Source organism: Gopherus evgoodei, chromosome 1 (assembly GCF_007399415.2).
Source record: "Gopherus evgoodei ecotype Sinaloan lineage chromosome 1, rGopEvg1_v1.p, whole genome shotgun sequence".
Classification (NCBI taxonomy): domain Eukaryota; kingdom Metazoa; phylum Chordata; order Testudines; family Testudinidae; genus Gopherus; species Gopherus evgoodei.
The window spans coordinates 54,291,273-54,312,095 of NC_044322.1; the positions used below are offsets into that span (position 1 = coordinate 54,291,273).

General features: G+C 40.8%; 1 protein-coding gene across 2 annotated transcripts in view; it reads left to right on the forward strand.

The window, feature by feature from the left end:
- Positions 1-13,426, forward strand: part of KPNA3 (karyopherin subunit alpha 3) — an 87,570-nt gene extending 74,144 nt beyond the window's left edge. For both annotated transcript variants that reach the window (XM_030564657.1, XM_030564668.1), the window contains 5 exons: positions 3,593-3,697; positions 3,829-3,900; positions 3,992-4,154; positions 5,714-5,808; positions 10,854-13,426. In XM_030564657.1, the coding sequence (XP_030420517.1) occupies positions 3,593-3,697; positions 3,829-3,900; positions 3,992-4,154; positions 5,714-5,808; positions 10,854-10,952 (534 nt within the window). In that variant the 3' untranslated portion in view covers positions 10,953-13,426. The remainder of the gene's footprint in view (positions 1-3,592; positions 3,698-3,828; positions 3,901-3,991; positions 4,155-5,713; positions 5,809-10,853) is intronic.
- The last annotated feature ends 7,397 nt before the right edge of the window (positions 13,427-20,823 follow it).

Sequence of the window (20,823 nt, forward strand, 5' to 3'; positions counted from 1 at the left end):
CAGTCAGGGGTCGGAAAGTGGGAGGGGGCGGGGGACAGGCTGTTTGGGGCAGCACAGCCTTCCCTACCCAGCCCTCCATACAGTTTGGGAACCCAGTGTGGCCCTCAGGCCAAAAAGTTTGCCCACCCCTGTCCTAGCTCCTTGGGAGAGGCTGGGTCTCTCCTATTTGCTCTTCTGCTTAAGAGGCAGAAAACCATATATCCAGTTACTTCTAGGGCACATGACTAGGAACAAGCATGTGAACAGAAACTACTGCTTCCCGGTGTAAGGGCCCAAGGGCTGTAACAGGCATACAGGGACACACATGTTGGCTCCAGTGCCCTATTGTACATCGTATCTGTTTCAAGGAGCTTATGATTGAAAGATACCTATCCTAAGTGAAATCTGAGCATTGAAATACAGTACTTTGTATCACTTTATGAGAATTGATACAATGCAGTTAATATTCATAAATAAGTATTATCACTTTCAGTTGAGCCCACAGAAAAAGCAAATGTGCCCTTCAAAATATTATAATTACTAGCGTATCGCTCATCCAGCACTATGATATTTGCTCTGCCACCTTCCCAGTTTTTGGCCCTCTGGAAAGTGTTTACCTATGCTTGATGATTTAAAGACAGCTACTGTTTATGAGTAGCATCTCTATTAGTTCTGCTAAGATGCTTTTCTGAGCCTCACTTGAAGAAATGGAAGGCCATTGTTAGTAATTGCCCAAAATAAGTGCCATTTTAAAAGGAAGATGGGGTTTTCCTTTTTTGTGGGGAAGGAGATGAGGTAGAGGGATTTTTTTAAAAGGGAGAAGAGAGTTAAATGCCTTCTACAAGTCCCATTTTTATACCAGGAATAAATCATACCTTCTACTGCAGCATCTGCAGAGCATCCTGAGACTTCTGACAGCAACTGACATCCTATCAGCTTCCTTTGCGGGATGTGTAGAGCAGAGGGAACTTTAAATGTTGACCACTAATGCCTATCAAACCATTAAAATGTCTCAATATTGCTTAAATAGTCATCATGGAGAATGGAGAAAGTGCCTCTGCTAGGATGGGAGCAGTTAGTTTCCGGCCAATCAAACATCCTGTCTGATGTTACTCAGTATGCAAATTATCTTCTTCATGGGAATGGTCACTCGGACTCTGAAATCCTGTTTCCTCCCAGTGAGACAGGCAAGGTCACTCCAGCTTTTTCATTCTATAGCAGAGCACTCTTGCGAAGCAGACGTATGGCCTTCTGCCCGGCTTCCCTTTTCCTGTCATCGCCTTTGGTGCCTTCAGGTGGATTTGGATTCCTCTGCTTTGAAGAGAAGGGGAAAGACAGCCTGTGCTTCCTTTCCTCTCTCCTTCCAGCTTCATGTCAGTCAACTTCCCTGTTGTGTGTGCAGGAAGTGGAGAAGTTTGGGAGTTAATGAGAGGAAGTACTCAAGAGCCTTTCCTCTGCTATGGTTACTTGTGTTTGTTTAGGTGTGGGTGGGGCAGTTCGTGCTCAGTAAACCCTACCTAACCTCTCTCTGATTCCCCCTCCACCAAAAAGACAGGTGAATGGAGAAAAAGCTTCCTATCTTTCAGGATATATACACTTACTCCCTCCCCTGTGTTATCTGCAGAGGAGGTCTCCTGGTGACTGCCCTCTGCTCCCCCTAGCCCCTGCCAGTTGCTAGGAGCCCTGAAGGAGTTTTCTCTGACATATAGCTGCAGTTGCTGGTCTGTATCCTACCTACTTCTTGCTGCTCCCAGGAAAGGACTCTGGGAGCTGCTTCTTAGATATCATGACAAGGAGTGGGGCTTATTTCTGGTTTTATTTACAGGGGCCATAACCTCCTGCTTAAAAAAATGAACAGCCTACATTTGAAAGCTAGTAACCCTGAAGAGAGTGAGGCTCAGGATACAGCTGCTCCCAGGAAGGAACCATATGAGCTCATTATTTTGAGCTTTGAATTATTTTTCCTTTTACAAAAGGACCGTCTGGTAGTATTCTCTGAATCTGCTATGAGAGTTCTTGGTAACTCTTCCCCTGTAGCCCTTTTCTTTTAACAAAGAACTGTGTGATTTCCTTGAGACTTGGTTCTGCTGCTGAATCACCTGGAAAAGATAACTGAGCAACATGAGGATTACTTGTCTGCCCAGTGGTGGGGCCTTGAATGAATTGCAACACCACTCCCTGGTCCAAGAAGACAATGGAAATAGGAACTGAACTCAGATCTTTTTTGTGCCAGTGTAGGAAACCACCACTGACTATTGGTTATTTCATTTTCTTAGGATGAGGGTCTTCTGTTCATTTCTAGTTTTATATGCAAAAGTCAGATTTTAAGCTTCTCACATCTGAGTTTCAATAAACAGTATAAGCAAACCCTCTCCTTCCCCCCCACCCCCATTCCCTAAGTAATTGAAAGCATATTTGAGCTAAAATCTGTAGTCAGGCCTCTGGATTCCCTGACTCAGTACAGTTTTATTTAACTAAATATGACAATAAATACAGAAGGTCAGATCCTTAATTATACTAACTCTAGCAATGGAAAGATGACAGAAAGTGGGTTCAAATATAACTGCGAAATGTACTGGGGGGCCTTAATGTAAATGAGACTGGTCCAGTGGATAATGTACTAATTATTATATATTGAAAGTCCTATTAAACTTTATTTTCTATTGACCCCTATGTCTTTAGCTTTCACTGTGTTGCAGAATTTTGTATTGGAAACACATGATTGCATTATAGAAGCTGTCTGGGGGCGAGGTGGGGAGAGCTGGATGTTCTAGCACATGGGATAAGACAGACAGAGAGCCATGGGTGTAAGTCTGGCTTTTTGGTACCTAAGTGTATCATTTGAAGGCCTATATCAGTGATTCTCAAACTTTTGTACTGGTGACCCCTTTCACATAGCAAGCCTCTGAGTGCGACCCCCCCCCCTCAATAAATTAAAAATACGTGCTTATATATTTAAGACCATTATAAATGCTGGAGGCAAAGTGGGGTTTGGGGTGGAGGCTGACAGCTCTGCCTGTCCCACCACATAGTAACCTCGTGACCCCCTGAGGGGTCCCAACCCCCAGTTTGAGAACCCCTGGCCTATATAGTTTGCCAAATTGAAACTGCAGTCACAGAAGCCAGATTTACTGTAAAGCTCACTGAATGCCTCTGAGGGCTTGTCATCACTACTGGGACCTAAGTCATAATGTAGCTGGAGTCAGTGTACCTTAGGTCAATTTACCTGGTGTCTTCACTGTGCTGCGTTGATGGGAGGTGCTCTCCAGTCGACTTTCCTTATTTTTTTCGGAGAGGTGGAGTACCAGGTTCGTCCGAAGATGGCTCTGACGTCCATTTAGCTGGTCTTCACTAGACCTGCTAAATTACCCCATCTGCATCTATTGCAGCAGCATCGATCTCCCTATAGTGAAGACCATCCCTGATTTTTTTTCAGGGAATAAGTGTTTCTAGGACAAGGAACACATGGTGGAACAGATTGATGAAGAATTGCTGGACTTATTTCATGCTTTATTTTTGTGTCATTGCAGTTCATATGTAATGCTTTTTAGCCATGTATAAAGACTTAAATGATTTCTAAAGAAAAGTGGTTTCTCATTTTGTCTGTTTGTAGGAAGCAGTTTGGTTCCTTTCCAATATCACAGCAGGAAACCAGCAACAAGTTCAAGCTGTAATAGATGCTGGACTAATCCCTATGATCATACACCAGCTGGCTAAGGTCAGTCAAGCTGTCATTTGCGCAAGTTTGTCATCATCTTTTTATAAGTCTGACACAGGGAATATCTGAGTTAATAAGCTTTACAGATGTCTGCTTGCTAACTTTAATGAACTATCAATTTTACTCTTCAGGGGGACTTTGGAACACAAAAGGAAGCTGCATGGGCAATTAGCAACTTGACAATAAGTGGAAGAAAAGATCAGGTGTGTGTGGCTAACTTGCAGTTGTTGTTAAAATGTAGTGTATTGTAAGATTAATCGTATGTAATTCTGAAGGCATTTTCCCCATATTTAGGTTGAATATCTTGTACAACAGAACGTAATACCACCATTCTGTAATTTACTGTCAGTAAAAGACTCCCAGGTGGTCCAGGTGGTCCTGGATGGGCTGAAAAACATTCTGATAATGGCTGGTGATGAGGCTAGCACAATAGCTGAAATTATAGAAGAATGTGGAGGTAAGATTTTATTTGTTAGGTTTTTTAAAACTTTTATTTGCTATGTATCACTTTATCTTCCTTCTTCAGAACCAGTGCAGTAAGGCAGTGTTTCTAACCTGTGGCCACTGTGACCACATGTGGCCCCCACCGGAATGTTTGCTGCCACGACAACCTCCTAGACAGTGATTTGGAGGGGGAGAGGGGAATACAAAGCAGCGGCCCCTCCGTGCTGTGCCCAGCTGTTGCTCCTGCATGTGTTGCCTTGGTGTTTGCTGGCACTGCCAACAGGATCAGCACACTGCACCGCAGTCTCCTAAGGGGCTCTGGGCAGTGCCTCTGGAGACACATGGGGCTGGTATGCATGGCACCAGGGGAACCTGGGACTTTGCAGATAACCACTGAATTCCTGACCCACTTTTCCGGGGGCGGCAGGGCTCAGGCCTTAGCCCCAGGGCAGTGGCAAGAGGTGGTGGCTGAACTGAGGCCACCAACAAATTTATTGTAAGAACCCCTGACTTACGGCCATTGGCACATACTACATAACACCAGCAATTGGTCCTTACGTGGTATTTGAATAAATGGATGAAACTGTGAGAAAGGGAAAAAATATGTTACCTTGTAGCCATTGTGGCTTTTTTCTGTTTAGTGAAACTTATTTAGAGGGATTTTCACATGGTGGGAGAGTGGGTGAGGACATATTTCCACAGACCAGTGTATTTCAGTAGTAGCTTTCTGTATCTTTTTCAGATTTGTTTTAAAGAGAGCGTTATTTCCACCCAACTTCTGCCTATGCTTGATCCTGCAATAAAAGTCATGGTTTTGCATCACTCCATTGCAGTGGGAATGAATGTCAGTATTTTGACTTCCCCTGCAGAATAAAATAGGAAGAGAAGTTGGGCTTGAGGTAGCAAGTCCCCATTAAATCACACACCAGCAATTTAGATATGATGGCAAGTTAATTCTTCAAAAGCAAGTTAGAGATAAATGAATGTCTTAAAAAAAGTTTTTCCCATCTACATAAATTTCTTGCTTGAAACTGAAGTTATGATTTTAAACTACTGTAGCTATGTTCTTTTGTCACCTTGTTTGCATTTCACTCTTGGTATGCTACTCTAATGTGAAACCACTTTTAGCCTGCCAAGATGTAGAGTGTCTGTATGGGACAAAGCGTACATGCTATACAGCAGAAATGCACAAACTTTTGCTTACCTGAGTGCTTCACCTAACTTATATAAAAGGGAATGGATTGCAGCAGCCCTGGAGGCTTTTAAGAACAGGTTTGTGTCCATGTCATCATTAAGATGGGTGGCCCATGGAAACAGGCTGTGCTGAAACCTGTAGATTCCACAAGCCACACCTCTGTCTTAAAGAGGAAGATGGCAACTTTTGAAAGAACATTCTGAGTCATGTTTGGAAACTAGGTCCATTGTGACCATCCTTGTTCTCCAGTATGTCTTGAGGTACTAATGTAGCTAAAGGCAGTATTTTGTTATGTCTAAAATGCTAACCTAAAGTAGCTACTAACAAACTTCATTTTAACCTGTTGAACGCGTTTATTCCTGCTGTCATTTGGGCAGGTTTAGAGAAAATTGAAGCCTTGCAACAGCATGAGAATGAGGACATCTATAAACTAGCATTTGAAATCATAGATCAGTATTTCTCTGGTGATGATGTAAGTACATTAAAGACTGCTCTGTGTGTGGTTATGGATATATGAAATGTTTGGTGTGAATGCTTTTGTACTCCATATTTTAATTTAGTAACTACATTGTCAGCGTTGCTTCAGTCATCCCCCTTTATGGACATGGGCTGTTCAGAGGATATTTTCCTCTCTTTTTCTATACAGCTTGTTCTAATTAAAAGTTTTTAAGATACTTTCTCAATCTTCCATTCTCCCTCTGTGGTTTCCTTCCCTTCTGTGACCTGTCCCTGCTCCTACTCCATCTTTTTCATTCCTTTCATGCACCAAGAAACTGCCTCAAACAGACATTGACTAAGACAGGCAATTCATTTTTTGCCTAATAAACTGGTAAAATCTAGTCCACACTATAACACCTTCTAAAGTTGAAAAATTTATTATTAGAAGAAAATATGCTTGCAAATCAAGTTTTATATACTTTATAGAAAAATAGATTTATATCAGATATTATAATTATAAACCCTGCACTATCCTTAAAAATTGTTAGATGCCAGCAGTTCTCCTTCAGATTACCACTCCAGACCTCACATGTCCTGTGTAGAAGCCATGGGACCATTCAGAACAGTAAAACTGTTAAGGGGTGCATGTATAATCCTAGAATTCAGTGCCAAGGACAAGAGGTCCCTTCCCCATTACTCCCTCAGTTCTACTCTTCCTGTTGGGTTTGTTCTGTGACCACAAATCTGTTTTCACTCTGCAGGACTAGTTGGCACAAATTGAATCAATAGTTTTTATGGTGATTAACATTTTCTTGTGCATTTTTGTCCTGAGTGGTATTTTGGTATAATTGCAGGTATAGCAACAATTGACTGTTTAGTGATCTTGTTCCTCCAAAATATTAGTTTCCAACAATCCGATCACCATGAAATGTTAGCTCAGGATAGGTTTACTCAAATGACTTTCTTTAGAAGGTCCACTGTGGGATGAAGTCCATCCTGTTGGAGTGAGGAGCTTTTTTCTGGAGGTTTGAGTGGATTGTTTCTACAGTTTAAAGCATCTGAGTTGGATGCCCTAGGACCAGACAAAGGATCCAAGACTTTTGGGTCCGTCCTCTGGATGTAAAGCAGCTGAACTGTTACAAGGAGACGGATGAAAATTTTTTCTCATTCTCTGAGGCTAGGACAAGAAGCAAAGGGCTTAAATTGAAGCAAGGGAGGTTTAGGCTGGATACTAGGAAGAACTTCTTATCTGTCATGGTAGTAAAACACCAGAACAAACTGCCTATGGAGGTCATAGAATCTCCATCATTGGAAATTTTTAAGAGCAGGTTAGACTAACACCTGTCAGGAGTGGTCTAGTAGTTACGACTTAGTCCTGCCTTGAGTGCAGGGGACTGGACTAGATGACCTATTGAGGTCCCTTTCAGTCCTACACTTCTGATTCTGTGATTTTATGCACCTCAGATTATAGGGAATCCTGAGTCACTGTCCAGAGTTTCTAAAAAGTGTGTAAAAATTCAAGGGATTTGCATGAGAAAAAGCACCAGGATATAAGTCAGTCGTATCCAAGGGTTGGTTCAGGTCCAGCCCTGCCTAGTTGCATGCATTTCTTCAAATCCTGGGATGTCAAAAGCAGTCAGGACTTCCTCAGATGCTGGGTGTCTGGATCCTGCACTCCTTGGGCTTTGCAATGGAATGTATTAGTCAGGTTGGATCTGTCTTCTAACTTATCCTCTTTATTTTCTCATAAGATCAGTCTTTCCTATGTTGGCATCCTTTCTTCCTGAGAAATCACCATCTCAGAGAGGTCTAATCAGTCATGGTCTTGCTTCTGTGGGGAGAAGGAGCAGCCACTGAAGAACAGAGCTGAAGGCTCTGAAGCTGTATTTCTGGCAGTTTTATTCCTGCATCTAGATACCTTTTTATCACTCTGGCCATCTGCTGTTGCCAGAGGGAGTCAGTTGTTTCAGAATAAGATGTATATCCACCTTCTTGTCTTTTGTCCTCCTTGGGAGTTGTGACCCTTGTGGGCTCCAGCTCTTCCTGATTCAAGGTCTTCTGGAGAGTTGGTTCCAGCAAAAAGGGTGAAGGAAAACTGATATCTAGGTTGCCTCCCCCAAAGTATTTCAGACCTTTAGCAGAGTGCTGTCAGGATGAGAATTTCCCATTTCTGTCCTGAAGGATTTGATATCAGAGTAACAGGCTGGGTGTCATTCATCAGAAGTATTCCTCCCCCCATCTTTGTCACCTGATGCTTCTGTCCTTTCCTCAGAGGGACCAGAAGGCATTTAGGATCTAGTAGAAAGGATGGCAGTGTCTGACATTCTTCTTGTTTCAGTCCATAGTAAATCATGTGATCTTTGACCTTCTAGTGTTTGAAGGAGCCAGGTAGTTGTTCCCACAAAAAAGGGCTTCTAGATGCTGTAGAAGATTTGTTTTAGAATCACTTAGCCGTGGTGCAGTCTGTTTCAAGGAAAATTGACTCTTGGTGCCAAGTAATTAGGGGGTTAAACTATGGCTGTCAGTTAATCACAGTTAACTCAGGTGATTAACTCAAAAAAATTAATCATGATTTCAAAAATTAATTGCAATTAATCACACTGTTAAACAATGGAATACCAATTGAATGGATGCAGGGGATAAGGCTTGGCAGGGTGAGGATTCTGCATTGCTCAAAATGACGCACCTGCACTTCTGGGGAGGGGCAAGTGATTGCTCTTGCAGCTTACCTTCGCTTCCCTGTAAGTCATTTTTCTGCAAGGAAGTGAAAAAATCTGTAGGGGACATGAATTCTGCAGAATTCCCCCAGGAGTAAATAGAACAGTGAGTCGGTGAATTTGTTTTGTTTTTTGGGCAGCTCTGTTATAACTTTACTGGATTTTCAATGTCAGTATGTCTTAGGGTACTATGTGGAACCACAAAATAAAGCTAGACAGCACTCTTCAGGTGGTTATTTATAACAAGTAGCTATCAAACCCAAAACAGTATTCTGTCCCTTTTAAGGACTAAGGCAAACAAACCAAGCCCTCTAACAGGATTACACAAGTGAGGGGAAAAGAAGCTATACTTACCTCACCTGTCCGACAGCACTAGGGCTCCCAGCCCAGAAGCATCTTTTTTTTTTTTTTTTTTTTTGTTCCCCCCTTCTTTCCCCACCCCTGTGGAACGTCTTCTCCTCCCTTTTTGGAGGAGACTGGAGGCCACTGATTCTCTCTGTGCCATTAACCTTACATTATTCCCTTGTAGTTCATGGCAATAAGGCATGCAGCTGTGGTCCTTTTCTTCAGAAACTAGACTAACCCTCTCCTGACTTCCTAAGGGATGATAGACCCATTGTACTAAAGAAGTATCAACCTTTGTGTGCTGCTTTGTAACGTCTTTTTAGAAGACACAGTAGTTCAATCACACTTAACAAAGCATTGCATCAACTCTGAATCCAGTTTGGAGCCTCAGTTTGGGAAAGTGCTCCTGTTCTTCATAATTAGCACTCAGCTTTTCTGCTGAGGATTGTCACTGCCTCTGCAGAGCTTCACTGGGACCCATTAAGAGTAATAAGAATTGTCATGAAGGAGAAAAGTTATTTGCCAGTATCTTGTTCTCCAGATGTATTGCTCTGCAGATCTACAGACTTTCCTTCTCCCCTCTCTTTAGGAGTTAATGAGTTTCCTGAAGTAGAGAGGGAGTGAAGGATTTTAGGGCTCAGCACTCCAAAATCCTAAAGCCTTGTCTACACTACACAGTTTTGTCAACAAAAGTCAAGCTTTTGTCAATAAAAGAGCGGAGGTATACCTGCTGAAATGCTTCTCCCACCAGTGTAACTCCCCTGCTATGCCGACATAATAAAACCAGAACTGTTGGGCTTATGTCGCTGTTAGGGCGACGCAGTGTCTGTAGACACTGTGAGCTGGGGCAAGAATGGCCGCCGTTCCCGGCTGGGAGCCCCAAGTGGCTCCCCCCGCTCCCAGCAGGGCAGCCGGGCTCCCAGCAGGGAGCTGCCAACAGAACTGAGAGACCAGGCTCACACTTCAGTTGGTGGAAGTGCTCATGGTGACGACGCACACCACTGACCGAAGGAGGGTAGTGTGGACATCAGTCACCACAGTAATTAATCCAGTGGCTTTAAGTCAACCTAATATAGATCGACTTATCTTTGTAGTGTGGACATATGCCAAGTTTCAGAATACTGGATCTCAGTGTGTAAACAATATATGCACCCTCAGATGGTCTTATTGCTTTGAATGGTTCAGTAGCTCATGAGACGTGGCGTGTGGCTCCTGAAGTCTGATTTTCAGAGCCAATACATTCAGAACAAATATCAGCAAGTAACCTTTTCCTAGCCTGCTCACTGCTGCTGCCAGTGGACTGTATGCTGGAAATCAGATGTACATATTGTAATGCTATTGACAGTTTTAGCCTTCACTAGAAACAAAATGTTACCTGTGTGCCTAACTTCTAAAACTCTGAGAGAGGAAATTGAATCATGGTTCTTCTACATTGATGGCTTGCATGCTACACCAGTAAGACGGGTTAATTTGTTTCTTTTGTAAAATAATGTAGTGTATTCAACTGGGAATTTGAGAAGTTTAAAAAATAAATTATTTCAGAGTGATTTAACTTAGAATCTTCAGCATCCAAGAGGAAATACTGATTACTAAAAAAAAAAAAAAAAAAAAAAAAAAGACAAGAATTCCTATCAGCTATAGATAAAAATCAGTTTAATACAATAGGTAACCCTGAGAAAAGCACAAAACTAGTTTTTAGATTTCACTAGTAGTGATTAGCTAGAAAGCTAAAATTTCAATCTTAATTTTGTAGTTAAGAGTCTTTGCTGTAATTAAGTGGTAATGCATTCAATAAGGATATGATGCATCTATTTCCTTAATGGCATTAGAAAAAAGCATGATTTTTCTTTTTAATAAAAGTTATATTGAATTGGCTAAAATTATTAGCATTTCACTTTTTAGTAACAAAATATTTCAGTTGGCCAGTATTTATGAAATATTTATGCATCTCTGTATGTGAAATGACTTGTATAAGGTGTTGGGTTTGTATGGATTACTTTTTATTATATCTTTATAGATTGATGAAGATCCCAGCCTCATTCCTGAAGCCACTCAAGGAGGTACTTACAATTTTGACCCAACAGCCAATCTTCAAACAAAAGAATTTAATTTTTAAGTTCAATACAGTGCAGCTTCTCTGTCCCACCCCAATACGAAGCACCACCAAATGGCTACCAAGTGAAAAAAAAAAAGGCTCCAAGACACACATGCCTCCTCGTTTTGATGCTTCTAAAGCAAGCCATGTATCGGTCACTTTGCAGTTGCCAAAAGTCACTATCACGTGGACTGTAAATGCATATGCATGATCTCTTAAACTGTTTTACAATTCTTTTTAACAGTCCCAATTACCTTCTTTTTTTGCCTTTTTCTCTGGTGCCACATGCTGACAACCGCAACCTGCAGTTTTGTTAAGAAAATTTCATAGTGGTGGCACATCTGCTTTCCACAGAAAAGTAACTTCTTTGGAAAATGGTGCGCTGTGGATCAAGACACTTTGGTATGATGCATACATTTTGGAAGACTTTACGGGGCACAGTTTGGTCTGAGCCTCCATCGTCCTCCACAAACATATTTTCATATACTTTATGTGGAAGAATAGATTCAAAAATGCAAGCCAAATGAATTTCATTGGTGAAACTGAAATAAAAGTAACTTACACTTGGCAATTGATAAAACAGTTAAGTCTAAAAAACAAACTACTTCATCTATCAGTAATTGATGTGTGTTCATTAACTGCCTCAGAAACCAGGGTTGAAGAATGAACTGTAGATTTGGACTGGTAAAGCTTTTGCCGTTGTACCTAATTTTTGAGAACAGCAAGCCCTATTTGACCACTCACTTCAGCCTGTGTGTTCCTGCTGTTTTGAAGTAATCAGATGCTGTGCATGGTATTTTACCTGAGCTACAACCTGTTATGGACTTGAACTTCTGTTTAAGCTGAAAGCAAGAGTCCTTGACTAGAAAAAAAAATCTGTCCAAAACTACGCATTGGTTAAAAAGAATCTTGCTTTCAACTTCCAGTAGTCAGTATATTTCATTTTAAATTGATAATTGGATAAGGTTGATTTATATTGGGTTTAAACTGTGGAGCTTTCATGTTTACTGTAATTTAGTCTTAAACTATTTTTTACTTAGTAACCAGTGCTTATGATAATGTGGTTGGCAACAAACCAGCAGCTGTTTAGAAGCATCATAAAAGCTTCATTCTTGGAGTATTGGAAGAGTAATTCAGAAATGAGTCTAAAACCGTATTCACGTGATTTAAAAAAAATTACAAGCTAGTTGATGTGTGAGGCTGTTTAGAAGCTGCAGTGTTTCAGCATAAGCCTGATGTGCAGCACACATTAAATAACTTTATATAAGCTGGTAATATGAGAGGTCATTGCTTTTGGAAAGTTGTCTAGCCCAGTTCTTTTCAAAGGGATTTGCTTTTGGTGGGGTGAAGAATAATAATTTGAAACTCTGTAAACTATCACACAAGCTGGTTTTGTTGCCGTTGTTTACTGGGTGTAATTTCCCAATGCATTGATGTGAAGGGATAGAAAAATCTAAACTAATTTAGTTATTGGATGTGGGTTGTATTTACTGTGATGAAGATAAGGACAGATGCCATCAGAGCTTTGTGGATCAGCTGTTTTTTTTCCACAAATGAACAACACATAGCAGGTGTACATTCATTAAATATATATCTGCCAAGGTGGAGCCACTTTAAAGAGCGAGTTGTCTTGTATCTTAAATAGATACAAGCGTATGTTAAAATGCAAGATTTTTACTTGCTAGATAATCCATTTTAATATAGTGGTTTGGCCTCTGATTATTTATAGGTTTTATAAATTTTAGAATCAATTTCTCTTTAAGGTGGCTCAGATTTTTCAACTCTTGTGCACATAAAATTGAGTTGAAGTTCATTGTGCCTTTTTTCTTTTCCCAAAAGTTGAGTTGAAGCTTCATATGGTAACTGCATCCTAGTCACATTCTATAGTCTAAAATCTTTAAACTGTGTGGTGTTTGCTAAAACTAAACAATATAAAGTCAAAGTTAGTAAGGTCACAAAGTTGTGTGAAATTAGAGTTCCAGCTGATAATGATGTGAACAAATCTTCGCCCTCTTAATTCTCAGTTTAGTTCTTTATATGCCATATAGACTGGCAGTTACCCTTTTCAGCCTGCACTCGCTATTTTCCTAGAGATTACATAAAAATTGAGATTACATTCATGATTTTCAACAACTGTGAAGATCTAATTTTTTTTCTTGCACTCAGTGCATCACATTAAAAGTGAACATCGGAGAACTGAGTAAAGCACTACAAAGCATTTGCTCATTTCTTTCTGTTGTGACCTTATCAGCTTTTGATTGGGATTGCACCATTTCATAGAATAAAGGAAACCAAGTATATTGCTGCACTTTTAAGTTTTCAGAAGTGTTTAAAAATTGCATTGTTTTTATTATTTTTTTAAACTATCAGTTAAAATAGACTAAAATGTTCTTTCAAAAGAGGCATCTAAATGTGTTCCTAATTTTGTATATGGGCTTAGGTTTTGTAACCAATAAAAAGCTGCTATCAAATACTATAAAACATGCAAAAACTTATTTTGAAAACTATCAGACTGTCTTTTCAAATTGATGTAAGGTTTTTTCTGTCTTTGACCAAATTTTAGCTAGTAGAACTCCACATCAAAGTGTGAAATATGTTACTGAAACAAAATAAGCTAATGCAGTGATCTTTGAAACTTTGAATACTGTTCTAGTGTGGACTTTTATATTCGCTATAGAGTTGACCATCCAGTGGAGGAAGGTTGTGTTACACTCATAGTAAGTGGTGTGAAGGCAAAAGTGGTGCTTTTCAGATTGCCAATTTCTAGCAGTTTTGTAGTTACAGAGGAAAAAAATTGCAGTAAACCTAAAGGCCAATTAATTCTTGTCAGTTGTCTGAGTCAAATGGCATGTGTACATGATATACATGTGTGCTAAATTAGGGAATAAATTATAAGTAATTCAAATTGGGAAACAAGCAGACTTTTTCATAGCACTTTTTTTTAAAAACACTGTAACCTGCTAGGACTTCCAGAAGACTTTCTTTCCAGGTTGCCGGTATTTACGTTCTACCTGCTTATTCATCATTGTCTTTTAAAGATTTAATAGCACAAAATTTATAAGCACGATCTTATCTTATTCTTTGCATGTCAGGCACTTCTGTAAATTTCTGCCTTTGGCTTACTTGCTTAGTTCAGACAAAAGCTAAGTCCCATTTTCAAAAGTGATTTAGGTACTGGGGACCCTCCTATTCACTTTGATTTTTGACAAGGCTATTAAGTCATTTAGGTGCTTTTGAAAATTTTACCCTATAAACTGTTAACCATACAGCTAGTCCTACTTATGAAAATTTTGAGAGCTACTAGGTTAGAATGTGTTGTGCAATTTTTTTTTAAAGAAAATATCATGTATCTTTTACAAAGCATCTTACAAGAATGTCTTCCTTATCTTTTTCAAGGTGACATAGCTCTTCGGTTTTGCTTTATGGATCTGTTAAGCAATGGATATGTGAGGAGATGCATTGACAGACATGTTTTTTTCTAAATCTCAAAGGAGTTTGTCAAGTGGTTCAGGTCCCAGATTTGACCTACTTATTCTAATCTGATGCAGAATATTTTAAATAGATATTAATTCCATTAAAAAGCTTTCTACCCAAATAGCCTAGTTCAGTTGAATCCTCTGTTAGTTTTGCAGTAGAAGTAAACCTTTTTCTGAGATACTGATTGTATTTATGCTCACAAACATAAATAGGAAAAAAAATGATGTATTCAACTGGAAATGGAACTATTTGCAAGATGAAAGTGTAAAATTATTAGGATGGGAGTATATTATCCATGTTTCTAAAACAGTATGAAATCACTAGAGGTTGTATTTTAACATTCTTTGCTTTTGAAAGGCAGTTGGCAAATAGAGATCATCAGATATACAAAATATTTTGGATTGTCTTGTCTTTGTAAAACTAGAACATTTATAGTTGCTTTGGTTTTGCTTTTTGATGAAGCTTTACCATAAACTGTTTGCTGATATACTTAAGTGAAGGAGTTAAAGTAAATTGATGCTACACTCCAGAAACTTTATTAGAAGAATTTTAAAGTTGCAATGTCAAATAATGAGAATTTAGGTTGGGTGTGCAAACTTTAATTCTTCTTCCTTGTCCATATGCATTAAGATACAGTCTTTAACTACATGGTCACATACTGTATTTTTCCACAATGCCTCATTTAGTGAATTGCTAAACGATTCAGTGTTTCTCTTTATCCTTCACGTTCAATGTGTGGCCCCATGCTTTATTTATTGCATGCCATACAAACCCTGCAGTGGTTACATTAATTTCTTTATGGATGTTTCCGTGGTACTCCCAGCCATAGGATCTGCATGCTTCACAAACATTAACTTAATCTTCACAACACCTCAGTGAGATTAGGTGGTGGTGGTGGTATCTCCATTTTACAGCTGGGGAACTAAGGCACAGAAAAAGGCTAAACTGCTTTAGCCTTTAGACTTCTTTCTAAGGGCTTGGCTACACTGGCACTTTACAGCGCTGCAACTTTCACGCTCAGGGCTATGGAAAAACACCCCCTTGAGGTGTAAAGGTGTAAAGCCTCAGTGTAATCAGTGCTGCAGTGCTGGGAGCGTGGCTCCCAGCGCTGCAAGATACACCCGTAAGGGATGTGGTTTACGTGCAGTGCTGGGAGAGCTCTCTCCCAGCGCTGGCGCTCCGACCACACACACGCTTAAATTTCAAGTGTAGCCATACCCTACATCACTAATTTTGGATGCCCAGCTTGAAACACCTAGGGCCTGATTTTTTCAGAGTGCTTAGCATTTCTATAGCACTTTATATATTCAAAGCACTGCTCCAGTCAACTTCAGTTGCAGGTGTGAGCATTCAATACTTTAATAAATCTGACTCCAGGTTTGTCATGTTGAGCACCGAAAATGGGGAATACACAATGACCACCTGTGAAAAGTGTGGTTTAAGTGATCTGACCAGCATCACAGAGAAACTCTGGCAAAGGCAGGGATAGAATGCAGTATCCAGGGCAACATTCAGTTGCCTTAACCATGAGACTATCCTTTCTCTTCCAGCAATCCTTTGCCTCATTAACTACACATCTGACTTCTGCACCAAATGAAGCAGAAGTCCTACTAACAACCACTTCTTACACCACCCTGATTTATTCCCAGAGCACCTCTGTTCTTACCCATCCCTGACTTCTGCAACTGTTTGTTCTCAGTCTTTCCCTAATATATGTCATCCCTCTACATTCCAGTATAGCAACCTTCTCGCTGCCTTGATGTCAGCAAAAACAAAGCAAAGGAAAAAGTGTCTCCTGCTATTGGTTCCAGTACCACCATGGCTGCCGGGCCACTGTGAGAAGTAATTGCAGGGAAAGAAGTCCTGTTCAGTCTTTGCAGTCTTGGGATAGGGCATGCTCAATTACTCTGTGGGAATGGCAAGTGTAAGTCTGGCCTGGAGGAACTTTGGGGATGGAGCGTGCTCAGTGTATCTGGAATCTTGGAGAATTTATCTACTGAACATAGGCAAACAATTTTTTCACAGGCTTACAGCTTGGATCATTTGTTGGCAGTTTTTTATGGGCACAGAAAAAGGCACATCCCTGTCACCAGAGTCACCACCTGCTAAACTTTATGCTTTGGAACAGGGACTTGGAGTCCCGCTAGAGCTCCTGAATGTAATGGCTGTAAGAATTTGGTTTTTTGTGGGCAAAACAATGTTTTTCCCCATAACCATTTTTAGCCAAAACATTTAATTTTTCCTACAGTCATTTGAGAATCTCAGTTTTCATATTTTTTAAGGTTTTTGGTCCTTATAATTGCAGAGAGAAACTTGGAAACAATCCTAAAAGCTCAAACTGCAAGACAGACAAATCTCCCAAATGTATTATTTTTAAAATCTCATTACTTTTCATAAATCTCAGAGGGTGAAGGGGGAGGGTTGGGACCTGATTCATGATTTTTTTTTGGATTTGAGGTTGATATTGTTTAATCCTATCCAAGCCAAAAAAGTGATCTCTCCGTTTCTGCAGTCTGATGCAATTTATCTGGAATTCTGGATCACTTGCTCATAGGTGAGTGGGAGGCAGTAGGCACTGAAGATTTTGGCACTAAGGATTCCTGGTATCTCCTGCTTTTCCTTGTTCTCATTCAGAGCTGGTCAAAAGAACAAGCTGCTGGATTGTGACTAAACAGTTTCAAAACTTGGTCTGAGCATAGAAACGAAGGTGGTGATGGAAGGGACAAAAAGTCTCAACATTTCTGACTGCTGCTAGTCTCTGTCCTGAGGGCTGGTCTACACATGGAGTTCCTGATAAAACTCCATCTGTGGACACTTACTATGGAATAAGTGTGTCCATACATAGAGTTAATCAAGAACAACTCCATGTGTAGACAAGCCCACAACTGTCCCCGGGACCTAACTGTTAAATGAGGAAGTCTGTTACATTTGTTAACAAAGGACTTTCAATGCCAGCTAACACCGTGGACAAGCCAGTACAGTAACCTGCAAAGGATATAACTCTTCTATTTAATTTTTCAGTAGATGGGTAATTTCTGCTGGCCATCCAGTGGTCCTCCACTGTCAGGCCAAACCTGGTAAAGGCTTTTGAGACCAGAGGATAGGCTGGTGCCCCCAGCCAACCCACCTCCACCTAAGCAGTGCTAATCTCAAACTACAATCACTGCTGCTCTGCCTCCCAAGTGTATTCCTTCTACATTTTACAGACTCGTTTAAAAATGACTGAGAAAAGTTTAATCAGCTATTCACCAAGGACAAGATCTCTAGAGACAAGATGGGTGAGGTGAAGTATCTTTTATTGGACCAACTTCTAATGCGAAGATATTCTAATTTTTATCATCTAATAAAAGAGCGTTGTCTTTAATATCCTGGAACCAACATGGCTACAACACAGCAACCAAGATCTCTTGTCTGACAATCTATTCCTCTCTCACTCTGCTAGCTTGAATCCCTCAAACCTTGTTGGGTATGAGTCTATTTGGTTTTTTTGTTTGGTTTTCCAGAAAATGAGGACCCAGAATCTCCTATCCAAGGAGTTCTTAACTCTTTTGGCTTGAAACCCACAGAGTGGCAGTTGTCTCATGATCCCCCATATTCTAGGATTTGGGTCCCTGGAATGACTGGGAAGTTTTCTGGGTGCTGTAGGATGTATGGGCTGGGTGTAGGGCTGTTTATATTGCTAAGATTGGGTGTGGGGGTTGAAGTATGGATTGTGGATGAGATTTTCCTCCTCTCTCCCATTCCTGCACCATGCTCAGATCTGTGGCTGCACTATTTACAGAGGTGGTGAAGTACTCAGCAATCTCAAACAGCACTGGCTTGCTTGACTCACAATTGAGTGTTCTGTGGGAGGTTGGAGGAAAGATGGGGGAAGAGCTCCACAGTGATTGGATTAAAGGTGAGGGGGGAGTGGGATGGCAATAAGCTAGTTTTTACCTCAGGAGATGAGGGGAGTAGCAGCCAGCAGGTGTAGGAAAAAGCTGTGACTGTTGAGGAGCAACTAGCCTATGTATGAAATACTAGAGATAGGAGAACTGTCACACTGGGAGGGTGGACTAATAGTGTGCCCACATTGAAGCTGGGAGGTGTAAGTCCTAGCTCGGGTAGCTGTACATGCTAGTTTGGCCCAAGCTACTGCCTAAAACTAGTAGTGTGGCTGTTGTACGGGTAGTGGCTGGGGTAGCTGCCTGAGTACATACCCAGGGGTTAGACAGGATTGTAGGTGGCTTGCCTGGGCTGCCACCCATGTAACTTGTTACAGTATATTATCCTCCCACTTATCCTACACTAAGATTCTCATATTTCCACAAAACTAATTATGATCATAGCCCATTTATGAAAACAAGGAAGTATTAGTAATAATTTGGGTGGTGACCTACAAAGGATCCTCTCTTCTGAGAGTACTGATGGTAATTGTGTATTGTAGCAGCCTTTCACCATAGTTGGTTTTTGTTGACCATCCTCCACAGAACGTAGCTAAAGTGAGAGTCTGCTTCTTGACAATGAGAGCAGTCTGACTCTAACTGAGAGTAGCAAAGATCAAACCTGTATGGCTCTAGTGCCAGCCTTGCCCAATCGGGGCTTGAGCTATTGGGTTTCCTGGCATTGAAGTAACGTTCTAAGTTTGTCACCCTACACCCCTTTCTAAAGAACTCAAGAGTCGAGGCATCTTTAGTCCTAAGTAAATCTTTCTGGTTCCCTCCATGGGAAAGACACTTTTTTGGGCAGGGGAGTAGGCCACGGACATGCAATTTGTCTCTCAAAACTTGCTTGCCACATGGTAACCATATAACCACTCTGCTGGGGAAGGTATGAGATACATTGCAACAAGCTGGAACTCAGGTACTGAGATTAGTGTTCAGGGATTTCCTGATCTGCAAAGCAGTTTTAGTCTGGCCAATACCCCAATTGGTGGTTTACCTGAAGAAATATGGATGTGAACTGAACCAATCCATAGTTTGAGATTCCTGGATTCCTTGCTTGTATTAGACTCTCACTGCTACCTGAGAGTTTAGTGCTTATCTCTGGCCAGCTAAGAAGCTGCATCCTATCATGGACAATTTAACAGCCCCTGTTATTCAGGTTCTTGCCTCCTCCCAGTTGGACTACAGTAGTGCAACATACCTAGACATGAAGTCATCAGCCTTAGAAAACTCCAAGTGGCACAAAAGACCTACTACATCTTTTCTCACCAATCCAGGCTTATCACAAGCCCACCAAGCCTTTCTGTCACTCTTAACATTGGCTTCTCATGAAATAGCAGGTCAGGTTCAAGGCCTTGTTTCTTATCTTTTAGCTGCTCCGTTGTGCGGAGCCAAGTACCTATGAAATTTCTTAGCTCTGGGATGAAGAATCGTGGTTGTCAAGTCTGCTTCTCAGGCACAGGGGAACTTATACCATATGGGTAAAACTCATCTAGGTTGGAGACTTTTCTCAGGGGTTGGTCTGAGACACTGGAATGAACTCCTCTAACCCCCACATAACTGTGTATATTTAAAAAAAAAAAAAAAAAACAACCTACCAAAGCAAAACTGCACTATGCCGCACTTACAGCCTTCCCCCTGCAGAAAGGATGAGAATGACCCTTGTGTGACATATTAATTGTGATCCTAGTTACACTACTGTAACAAGCTCAATAATAATGAAAGTGGTATATGAAATGATGATATAAAATAGAACTATGGTACAGCAAATCACCCTGCATGTTAGTCTGAGCTGCTACACAGTTCTCTCAAGGAAGTTCCCCTTTGCTTGGTGATCCTGGTCCTGACAACCAGCTGGAGACATCCCTCTTCAGGCCTAGTTGGTATCCATGTTGAATGTCAGATGCTTCTGGTTTTTGCAATAGCTATGGTAGTACTTAGGGGACTAAAGTCTGGAACTATGGTCAACTTGCACCTATTTTCCCATCGGGCCATTCCTTTACACTAGGATTTACAAGATAAGGCCAACTCTACAGTTTGCACTACTGTTTGGTCCTTTATGCCTTGTGTTTCCACATCTAAGTTAGTAGACAAATAGAGAACCTGGCACTGTAATTAAATTAGAAGGAACCCTATCTTGATGAAGGCATGGTGTGAGAAATTAACTAATGGGATTTTAACTCCAGGTTTAATAACACCTCATAAGACTTCTATACTATACTCCTGCATTTGGAAAACTGCTTTTGATGGCAGTGTAACTCCTTTAGGACCACCCTCTGCTCTCTAAATTTGTTTCCTACTAAAATGGCTTGAAAGGGCTTGGGTACCCTGAGAGGCAAGGTCTCTGCACTCAGTGACATTAGGGGAAAGTCTCTCAATTCATCTTATTTACTTAATGCCTATGTGAAAGGAGCTTTCTAAACTCTCATGGACTCTGCTCTGAGGAGCTCACAATCTAAGGACAGATACAGAGAGAGGGAGGTTGGGGGAAG